The sequence below is a fragment of the Anastrepha obliqua genome, chromosome 5 (assembly GCF_027943255.1).
Source record: "Anastrepha obliqua isolate idAnaObli1 chromosome 5, idAnaObli1_1.0, whole genome shotgun sequence".
Classification (NCBI taxonomy): domain Eukaryota; kingdom Metazoa; phylum Arthropoda; class Insecta; order Diptera; family Tephritidae; genus Anastrepha; species Anastrepha obliqua.
Window position 1 is genome coordinate 111378635 of NC_072896.1, and position 11998 is coordinate 111390632.

At 38.8% G+C, this 11998-nt stretch overlaps 1 protein-coding gene, 1 non-coding gene and 1 pseudogene across 2 annotated transcripts; all 3 read left to right on the forward strand.

Moving 5' to 3' along the window:
- Positions 1–6585: 6585 nt before the first annotated feature.
- On the forward strand, positions 6586–6864 carry LOC129248051 (uncharacterized; the record flags this gene model as incomplete). The annotated part of the gene is made up of 1 exon (XM_054887470.1): positions 6586–6864. A coding segment is annotated over one exon (279 nt), but the record flags the coding sequence as incomplete, so codon positions are not given.
- A 1974-nt stretch (positions 6865–8838) lies between these two features.
- Positions 8839–9033, forward strand: LOC129249649 (U2 spliceosomal RNA). Its single transcript, XR_008582692.1, has one exon. It is a non-coding gene; the product is annotated as a U2 spliceosomal RNA (small nuclear RNA).
- Positions 9034–11059: 2026 nt separating this feature from the next.
- On the forward strand, positions 11060–11241 carry LOC129249643 (U2 spliceosomal RNA; annotated as a pseudogene).
- Positions 11242–11998: the final 757 nt, after the last annotated feature.

Genomic DNA, 11998 nt, shown 5'->3' on the forward strand with positions numbered 1-11998 from the left:
AGCATTATTTTGAGAACCCTGTTTTGTTTAGAATTAATTAATTTGTTTGTTTGTTTTAAGACGCGTGAAAGTAAACAAATTTATTCGTGAGCCATATTATTTCAAATTCGTGTAAAAAAATACCGGGGGAAAAAAAGCAATTGGACGTATACGGCGTTTAAAGTGTGCATAATCAAGCAAAAATTAAAAAATACTTGGAGCTGTCGAGTACTCCAAGTTCTCCAAAGTATTCCACACAAGTTCCAAGGCCCTCTTTGCTTGTGTTGCGGGTACCGCAGCAGCTTAAACTATGTATTGGTGCGCTCATAGAAATCCATAATGATTATTATTCGAAACATATATATTTGTGCTTTTTGGGGAGTGTCATACTGGTACTTCAACCATTTCACTTACCTACCTCATACCAGTTATTAGAAGCTAATTGCTCATTCTTACAATTATTCCAGCTAAAAGTTACTCATACAACCTGGCGGGTAGCTATATTAAGTACTTGGCCTACCCATAATCATTAATTACTCATACGCCCCACTGCTACTTCTCGAAAGAAATCCTAGCAAAAGTTGCTAATACCACAGGCATGAAAATTTTCTTCTAAATGTAATAAGAAACAAAAGTGGGCAAGCACAGTGCATGTGAAGTGTGCCAGATACTATTGCTTCACATGAAATTTAATTTACATATACCTATGAGCCTTAAGCTCTGGTAGTTAGCGCTCCTTTTTTTTTAATTACAATTTATTGTTTTTTTCCATATCGTAAATAAACAAATAAATATATTTATACACATAGATAAGTACTTAATTACTTGTTAATCTTTTTGCCTAAAATTTATCCGCGAATTTTCTCCCCCGGATATTTTTGGTTTTAGCAGCAGTTCACGAAAGTCGACAGTTTGTAAAGCTTCGAGATTTAAAAAACTTATAGAAAAATTATAATTATAGCTATGGAAAAAATATATCAGCTGAAGAAAAAGTGAAGAGGTACACCTCGTCAATTATAAATTAAGAGAGGAGAGTATAATTTTCTTAACGGTGAAAAGTGAGTTCGACATAGCAAAGGTGCTGGTATGAGAGACAAAATCTTGAAGTAAGGATCGAAATGACTTACTCAGTTGGTAATTTGTTTTATTCATTTAAATTTTAACATCATTTAAAGAAAAAGGAAATCTATCATGCCTGGATACTCGAGAGGGAACATTGAGATTTATTTCCACCGCGCATAAATAGGCCAGAAATAACTTTGCGAGCAGCTTAGCAGCAAATATTATTTTTAATATCTCTGCGTTCCCACGACAGTCTGTTTTACGTAACCCGAACGGCCCGGATTTATATCCGGCCAAGGGCTGCCCACTTCAGCAGCATTCGTCGTATATGCATGGGGAATGCTTATGCTGTTACAACAACAACAACATCTAATGTATCCTACTCTTACTCTTTCTAATTCATCTTTCGTTTGGAGGTAGCATAAAACTGCAGGTCTCCCAATTTAAGGAACACACCAACAATTTGAAAAGGAAAGCGGCCCAACACCCAGCACTCGGACGTTTGCCATTGCCTGCCGAGGGGCCGACGCTGTTAGAAAATCTTTTTCTATCATTTGGTGTTTCATGCAAGGAGATTCGAGCCGGCGCACTTCCGAATGGTAGTCACGCGCCAATCCATTCGGTTACGGCGGCTGCCAATTAAATATCCACTGCGTTAAGCAACTACAGTGCAGCGACTTATTGACAATTTTTGACAGTTTATTCATTTAATTTTTTTTATACAAATATAAATTATTCTCTTAGAAAAACCATATAAATCCAATGTAATTTTGGGCACGTTTAACAAAAAAATTGCAAAAAATGTCTATCAAAATTTCAAATATAATATTTTCATTAGATTTCTTAGAGAAACTTCGAATACAAAATCGTATTGCCCCTTGGCTCAAAACTCACTTTGATTTTCGAATTTTTTTCTGTTTTTTTCTGATGATGATAACGATATTTAGTTGCTCTCGCGCCGATCACTGAACACTAGTGCCAAAACAACTGATTTCCATTGAATTTGGTTTTCAGCTTTTATCTTAACCAGTCCCCATGCCAGGTTTTCGTCTATACGATCAAGGTCATCTATGTTGCCACGTCGCCATGAGCCCCTTGGACGTTCCCTACTTCGTTCTTTTTGTGGTTTCCAATCTAAAGCAGCTATTCTGACTTTGTGCGCTTGTTGGGGTAGGCCCTATCCAATACCATTTTCATTCACTAGTCTTAATCTTTATCGACTCTTGGCTATATCTATTGCGTAAATCCGAATTTGAGATGTAGTCTCGGGCCCCCAGGCACGGAGAATCTGTTGAAAACTTAATTTGATACTTCGTCGAATACTAGCCAAGGCTCACAGCCATAAAACAGGTAGGATTTAACGTCAGTGTAGAAAAGACAAAGACTAGTTTTTCTTGTCAGCTGCTTCGAATACCAAACTTTTTTTAAACTGACGAAAGCGCTCTGTGCTTTAACGAGTCAGCGTTCCATGTCTATGTTTAGCCACACCATCAGGTGTTATTTGGCTGCCAAGGTGAGCAAAACAACTGACGTCTTCTAATGCACGGCTGTCTAGTGTAAAGTTTGCTGTACGTACCGAGTTGATGTTTCTCGCTTTGCTTTTGTGCGCGTTAATACGCAGGCCCACACTTTCAGCATGAAGTGAAAGATCGTCAAGTTCTGATTGAATATCCTTTGCCTTTTTCGAGATCGGCACAATGTCGTCGGCGTAATCCTAGGCGTTGAGTATTTTCATACTCAGTGGATGGCAAATGATGTCTCTTTTACCATACCTTCCGATAGACTCTTCAAGACGAGTATTGCGCCAAGAAAAGAGTGGCAAACACCAAAGTCATGGAGAAGAGGGGAATTAAATTTCTATGCAGATGGTTCCGAGCTAGAAGATAGGGTTGGCTATGGAGTAATTTCAAAAAAATTAGGACTTGCACTGTCCACTGACTACCAGACTACTGCAACGCGTATCAGGTAGAAGTTCAAGCTATAAAAGAAGTAGCAACGTATCTTAATACGCAACAAAAGATTGCAATAAATATAATCTCGGTTAGCCAGGCGGCCATTAAATCAATGAATTCCTCCGTACTAAGATGAAAGGTTGCACAGGGAGACCGGGCAACCCTAAATGATAGTAGTGCCGTATTCAAGGTCACCCTTATTTGGGCTCCGGAGCACAGAGATATTGAGGGAAATATTGTAGTAAAGCCGTTGAGCTAGCCAGGAAAGGTACTACTCTACTCCATTTAGTTCCAGAAATGCCATCGAGATACTTATGGCCACGAGCAAATTAATAATTAAGAATATCGAAGCGGCCAATAGGACATGGAGAGATGAAGGCTCATGCGTACTGTACAAACAAATAAGAAAAAGACAAAGGAGCTTATTTGCGTTTCAAGAGAGGATATCTCGAAGATCATAGCTTGTATAAACGGTCACTAACTATTTGGCAGGCATTGCTTTAGAAGTTGTAGCGCTGCAGAAGAGGGAAGAAACACTTGAGCACTTCCTTTGCAATTGTCCAGGCTTAGCTAAAATCAGTGCAAATTTTCTGGTAGATACTTTTTCAATTCTCTTACGGAAATGTTCGGCATTGGACACAAAATAGTTTGGACACAAAATAATTTTACGAAGAAAATTCGATGAGGTTCCCGTGTCGTGGTTTTCCTTTGCACCTATGATGCTAATTGAGTTACTCGTACAGACCGAGTACCACCATAAACTACCTAAACTAGCCTGCGATACCTCTCAAAGCATCGTCAATAACCACAAGAGACAATAAAGGTAAATGAACGCAGCCTTGTCTGACCCCAGCTGTTGTCTTTATTGGATAACAAATTTCACCAGTATGCAACACTGCACCAAAATGCTTGGTATTGAATTTATTTTGGGTTCAGTAGGAATCGCTGTATTTTCGAAAAAAACGCGCTTAAAGTTTACGAACTGTTTGAGGCTATGCTAAAATTCTAAAACTTTTTTCCTACTTTAAATCTGTAAGTTTGTAATTTTTTAAGAATTTTTTTTTCTTTAAAACTTTTGATTGGCTACTTAAATACTAATTCCGAATTCCTTAGTCCCTGGGGCATTATATTGTTTATTGTAAATTAATTTGTAATAAACACATAAATTCTATATACTTTTTCATATCTCACTCCTAAATCCCTTTTCTTCCAGTGCATCAATTTAAACAAAGTTAAATGCGGAAAATTGTGTTATTATACCACAACCTGGTCATTGACTTCGCCAACTGAGGAGTGCAAATGAGTTGGCCGTTACTCGACTACATACTTTTCTCGCTACAAGAACCTACAATTATTGTGTGCACCACACAACTACATACATACATAAATACACATCAACAAACATGCACACACACATAAGAACATTCATATCCATGGCATAGGGCAGGTACGCGTAAAGTAAGTCAGTTGTATTCATGGGTCTACAATCACATAAATATCCCTCCAATACTGAATACTGTGAGGTAAAATTTCCAGCCACTAAGTGGAGTAGTTAAACGTTGTACCTAATAAGTGTTAAAATAGAATCAATAAAACTCCAATTAAATTGTCTAGAATGGCAGAATTTCGCATGCAGCTAACTTTCTATGTAAGTGGCTGAGAATGCATAGAAAACGCGCAAAATTATATCCAGCTTAAAGGCAGAGTTTTTGTTCTTGTAAGTGTAAGAATATATATTTTTTTTATTTTATGTTAACTATCCTTCCAACACCTTTAAATTAACTGCCAATCAGTAAGCAAAGCGCATCTGGAAAGACCTTTAAGGGGTTAGGCCATTGTAGAAATTTCAGAGTTAGTTATTTTATTTTTTTTTTTTTAATCAAAAGATACATTAATACCTAAAAAAATACCTTAAAATTAGCACTAACATGTTTTTTTAGGTATTTGGTCGAGTTCCTCCTCCAATGTGTGGTGTGCCTTTCTGACATTTCTACACAAATGGATAAAATTATAGTTTTATGCCGCCTTGGAACGGTAGATGGTAGAAATACAGTCGAAAGCCCGCCGAGGAGCGACTACTATTGGAAAAACATTTTCTATCATTTCGCGTTTCATACCCGGAAGCCCGAAAGTTACCAAATAGTAGTCAAGCACCAACCCATTCGGCTGCGACGTCCGAGTTAAGGTAGAATGAAAGTGTCTAAATACTTATACATATTTTGAAAGTCTCAGCTAGCCCTCTCAGTTTGTTATGTACCATCCGAAATATTTTAATTCGTTTTCGTCGAAACTACATTTTTCAAGTTGGCCAAACTCTTATTTATATCAAGCATACTTTGACCGCAGAACTTGGAAATTTTACTTTATATTTCAAAATATTTTGCCTGTAGGTTAGGTTAGTTAATAGTGGCAGTCGGTCTGTAAGACCAACTCACTTACACCTTACAGGTTCGTTGTGATACCATTGTGCGTCACGGGAACGTCACGGAATTTTCTTCATGGGACCATTTTGTGGCTCTTATGAAGTGCAGGATTGGTCCACTACCCACGCCATATAATTCCGTAAGGGAATTGAAAAAGTATCTACCTAGAAAACTTCCTCTGATTTTAGCTCAGGCTGGACAATTGCAAAAGAAGTGCTCAACTGCTTCTTCCTCTTCCTCGTCTCTACAACTTCTAAAGCATTCGTGGGAGAAAACTTCTAGGCTCAATAAATGCCTGTCAAATAGCCAATGACCGGTTATACAAGCCACGCCCTTTGAAATATCCTCTCTTGAAAGGCTAGGCAGTTCCGTGGACTTTTTCTTATTTATTTGCGCCCATATTAGCCTAGCTGTTAAGTGTTATGTGTCTTCATCTCTCCATGCCATTAGGGTGTTGTCGGCCGGAGCGTTACTTGTGAAATTATTCATGTGTGCTACAGCTACCGCTGCTGCTCTGGCGTCTGTTGCTCTGCTACTACTCCAATAGCTATTATTTGGTGCCGTTCGTTCTTTTCGGTCATATGCACATAAGAAATAAGATTTCGTAGGATTTTTTTCTTGGGTAAAGAAATTTTTGTGCATCTTAAAAAAGATAACAATTTAAAAAAGGAAATTCGTCTAAAGCCAAGATACGCATGCGGTTATGCAATACGAAGAACGTGCACCCCACTACGCAACGAAAGCTAGGCGTCGCTAAGCTGCTATCACAACGGACTGCCGAAACTTACTCCGCTCACCTCTCGGAGTTGCTCCTCCACGATTCTCTACCTGCAGACGCAGGCGGACTTTGGGCACATATATCCCGCTCTATGCGAGCTGCCGCTGAAAAAACCTTTGGGTTCCAACGCCCACCTAAACGAAACCAATGGTACGACGAAGAGTGTCGCGAAGCTACTGCAGCGAAGAACGCAGCTTACAAAAGAACTCTGCAGTCAGCTGCAACGCGGGCCGTGCAAGATAACTACAGGGAAAAGAGATCGGAAGAGAGGCGCCTCTTCAGACGAAAGAAGCGAGAACAGGAGAAGCGTGAGCGTGAACTGCTAGAGGAGTACAGGGGCAGGAATGATGCTCGAAAATTCTATCAACAAGTCAAGCGTCTGACACAAGGTTTCAAGACCGGAGCATCAGCCTGCAGAGATAAAAACGGAAATCTGGTTATGGATACACAGTCTACACTGGGCATATGGAGGGAACACTTCTGCAATTTACTTGCTGGCGATGATGCACACAATTCCGACCCAGTAGAAGATGACCCGATACCGCCAATCGACGATAATTTGGACGTTCCACCACCTAGTCATGCCGAAGTGAGAGTTGCCATTCAGCGGCTCAAGAATAACAAAGCGGCTGGCGCTGACGGCTTGCCCGCTGAATTGTTCAAGACTGGCGGCGATGTGCTGATAGGGAGCATGCATCAGCCCATTTGCAAAATATGGCTAGCGGAAAGCATGCCCGACGATTGGAATCTCAGTGTCCTTTGTCGTGTACTGAAGAAGGATGACCCGACGATGTGCACCAACTACAGGGGCATCAGTCTTCTAACCATCGCTTAAATAAAATTAGTTTTTAAAACTTTTTCCCCCAAAAAATTACCTCTGACAACAGAAGAGCCTAGGCTCAAATACTTCTTAATGTAATATTATTCCGAAATATTTTGGCTGAAGTCTTAAAATAGAATTAAAAATAGAATGAAATATAATTTTATATATCCGAAGGAAAAGAGTACCAGCTGGTATAGAAAGTGATGCATCCTTATATATATAATATATTGGGTTGGCAACTAAGTAATTACGGATTTCACTCATAAATGGCTTCAGTTGAATTTTTAGGTTTGCAGACGTAGTACAGATGTAAAAAACATTTTGTTATTTGATAGTTGTTAATTCAGCTGTCAATCAGTAAAAAAAGTCTTTTGATCGGTCTACGCAACCGGTTTCGTTTAGCGTTCGTTGCAAATGGAAAATCAAAGGAACATTTTCGTCATATTTATCTTTTTTATTTCCGCAAAGTGCTGTTTACGGTGACGAAGCCTAAAAAGAAAGGCAGTGTCAAAATTGGTTTGCAAAATTTCGTTCTGGTGATTTTTCACTCAAAGATGAAAAACGCTCTATTCGTCCAATTGAAGTTGATGACACCCTAATCAAAGCAATAATCGAATCGGATCGTAACATTACGACACGTGAGATTGCAGAGAAGCTTCATGTATCACATATAGTACATGCATTGAAAATCACTTAAAACAACTTGGCTATGTTCAAAATCTCGGTACATGGGCTCCTCACGAACTGAAAGAAACGCATTTAACGCAACGCATTAACAGCAGCTATTTGCTAAAGAAACGTAATGAAAATGATCCACTTTTAAATCGACTGATAACTGGTGATGAAAAATGGGTTGCTAACAACAATATCAAGAGGAAAATATCGTGGAGCAGGCCAGGTCAACCAACTCAAACAACATCAAAAGCTGATATTCATCAAAAGAAGGTTTTGTTATCAGTTTGGTGGGATTACAGAGGAATTGTCTACTTTGAATTCTTACCACCCAACGGAACGATCAATTCTGATGTCTACATTGAACAACTAACGAAATTAAACAATGCAGTTGAAGAAAAGCGGCACGAATTGACAAATCGAAAAAGTATTGTATTCCATTATGACAATGCAAGACCACTCACATCTTTGGCCACCCGGCGAAAACTATTGGAGCTTGGTTGGGATGTTTTGCCACATCCACCATATAGTCCTAACCTTGCACCATCTGACTACTTTTTGTTTCGATATTTACAAATTGTCTTGCATGGTAAAAATTTCAATAATGATGATGATGTCAAATCCAGAAGTTTTATGAAAGTGGGATTATGATGCTGCCTGAAAGATGGCAAAAGGTCATTGATCAAAGGGGGGCAATGCATTACAGAATAAATTTTTTAGTTCCATGAAAAAATGTTCTTTGATTTTCTAAAAAAATCCGCAATTACTTAGTTGCCAACCCAATAGATATATCTTTTATAAACAATTTTAGATGATTTCTTTTTTAATATTTATTGAAGTGAAAACTTCTTTAGAATCGTTGGGAGTGATTTGAGGAAAAGTGAAACGAAAAAAGCGACCAACTTGGCTACGAAGCTTTATATTATATGTTGATATAAACGTAGCGACGAACTAAATAAAAATAACTTTTATTTTTTCTTGTGATTCGAACCAAGGATTTTGGATCGGAAGCTCACATTGCTAGTCGCTCGGCTACCGCTCCATGCTCTCGTTGCTGGCCTAAAAGTTATTTAGTTACGAAGCGTTATATTATATGTTGATATAAATAATTTTTGTGAGCGTGTAATTCTCAAAAGGTTTATTAGGTTTATTATTTAAAATCTATTGACTAGGTAGTGTGATATCTGTTCTTATCAGCTTAACATCTGATAGATCCTCCATCGGAGGACAACAAATGTTAAACTGATTTTTGGAAATGGGCGGAGTGTTTTAAGGGCTTGCTCTCCACCTCTGCCACGGGTTGGCGCGGTATTGCAGTACCGCCGAGATTTCGACCTTGAAGAAATACAAGAAGAAATATAATAGGTCTATTAATTAGTTCGTGCGGTTTTACAACAGATGGCGTAACTTGATTATTATTCCATCGATCCACATTTCCAAACATTCATTGGAGAGCTACTGTCGTAAGGCACAAACGTCAGTATCAGTTTTTTATTTGAAGCGTAAACAACAATATTTTTACCACACTTGAAAATGTCGAATTTCGTGCCAAATAATGTGTTTTTGCGGGGAATTCTTCTTCATTATTTTAATATGAAGAAAAAAGCAGCCGAAAGTCATCGTATCTTGGTGGAAGTTTATGGTGAGCATGCTCTAGCTGAGCGAACGTGCCAGAAGTGGTTTGCACGCTTTAAAAGTGGTGATTTTGGCTTGGAAGACGAAGAACGCGAGGGTGCGCCGCCAAAGTTCATGGATACCGAATTGGAGGAATTGCTCGATCAAGATCCGGCTCAAACGCAAGAAGAGGTTGCAAAAACTTTGGGAGTTGATCAATCAACCATTTCCAAACGTTTAAAAGCCATGGGAATGATCCGAAAGGTAGGCCATTGGGTGCCGTATGAATTGAAGCCAAGAGACGTTGAACGCCGTTTTATGGCATGCGAACAACTGCTTCAACGGCACAAAAGAAAGGGTTTTTTGCATCGAATTGTGACTGGCGATGAAAAGTGGGTCCATTACGACAATCCAAAACGTCGGGCAACGTATGGATACCCTGGCCATGCTTCAACATCGACGTCGGCGCAGAATATTCATGGCCTGAAGGTTATGCTGTGTATCTGGTGGGACCAGCTGGGTGTTGTGTATTATGAGCTACTGAAACCGAATGAAACGATTACGGGGGATGTCTACCGACGACAATTGATGCGTTTGAGCCGAGCACTGCGAGAAAAACGGCCGCAATACGCCGATAGACACGACAAAGTTATTTTGCAACATGACAATGCTCGGCCACATGTTGCACAAGTGGTCAAAACATACTTAGAAACGCTCAAATGGGATGTCCTACCCCACCCGCCGTATAGTCCAGACCTTGCGCCATCCGATTACTATCTCTTCCGATCGATGCAACATGGCCTGGCTGACCAGCACTTCCGTAATTACGATGAAGTCAAAAAATGGATCGATTCGTGGATTGCGGCAAAACCGACCGAATTTTTCACAAAGGGAATCCGTGAATTGCCAGAAAGATGGGAAAAAGTAGTAGCAAGCGATGGACAATACTTTGAATATTAAATTTGTAACCATTTTACGTCAATAAAGTTTCAAATTTCGAAAAAAAACCGCACGAACTAATTAATAGTCCTATTACTAATATACATTTAGCTTTGGTGGGAAGAGACATAAATTTGTATATGAATACAAGTAGACGAAAATGGATTTTTTTTTTTTTTGAAATTTGCATTGTAGGACATTTCTGATTATTTATTGAAAACAGTTTTTTTTTATTAAAATTGATTATAGAAGAAAATCGAATTTTTTCCAAGGTGAATTCATACACTAAGCTAAGTAAAACGTTTCTTAATTCAATTTTGTGTTGACAACCAAATGTACACGGCGGAAGAAAAAAATAACAAATCAGCTGTGTTATTGCTACCACCTTCAAAAGATTCGCCTTGATTTTTCATATAAAAATTATAAATATCATCACTTGTGACAACTGTACCCAGTCGGTCGACAGTGTGTGAATCATCTTTAAATTCTGCAAGAATACCCTAACCTGCGCAGCGCACAGTAAAATCGACACAAAGCTGAGCGCAGAGCACAATCGTACAAACACACTAACGGACATACATACATATATACGCTCGAATACATTTTCTTACTGTGCTCAGCCAAGGCTGGTAGTCATGCACTGTGGCGATATGAACGCACAAATGCACATACACAGGCACGAACATGAATCAAACAGCTCGCCGTGTTTAAGTGAATCGGTATAAATATTTCGTACATTAATTTTTGTGAGCGTGTAATTCTCAAAAGGTTTATTAGAAAATGTAATGACAAGGTAGTTTGTTGGTTGTGTATGGTTATCGCTTCTCGGCCTTATGGCTAAGATCAAAGTGTAGTTTAACATCTGATAGATCCTCCATCGGAGGACAACAAATGTTAAACTGATTTTTGGAAATGGGCGGAGTGTTTTAGGAGCTTGCTCCACCTCTGTCACGGGTTGGCCCGGTATTGCAGTACCGCCGGGATTTCGGCCTTGAATAAATACAAGAAGAAATATACAAATACCTTTAGCTTTGGTGGGAAGAGACATAAATTTTTATATGAATACAAGTAGACGAAAATGGAAGAAATTTGTAAGTCTGTTTCTTCGGTCCATTTGGGTATTTTTTTTGACAACATCGAAACCAAAGCATTTGTATCATATTTTATCTATCATAAGCCACTCGTATCATTTGTTGAAATTGAAAACATTGAGGATGAATAAAATAAAATGAAGAAAATAAAATATGAACTTTAGAGCAATATTATAATGAACCTATAATTATCCCGCTCCTAATGCTGCTTTCGTCTTATTCTCTCTCAGTTTGTCTTACGGAAGGTTTCACTTCTATCCCGTCTAACCGTTAGACTGGTATTTTTTTTTTTTTTTTTCTTAAAATATGCAAAAGACTTTATTTATCAAAAAACAAAAATCCTACAAAATCCTGTTCTATAGCATTTCGCATATGTAGGTAGGTAGGTAGGTAAGATGGCAAGAGTACCCCAGGTACGCTACAAGTAGCACTTACGTGCCGTTTTGATACCATAGAGTGGACCACTACCTGTGAAAGGATTAAGGGAGGAGATAAGACCGTCTACAGCCATCCAGTGCTGTTGATGTAGCGGAGGAGAGAAAAGGGATCTAGGCTGGAGAATTTCGTCAAGTCATCCCCAAAGGGAACGCTGAGGAATCTCATCGCATATGTAATCAAACGTCTTTTTTTTTATTACAAATTTTCTGTACAGTTGATCCGACCGA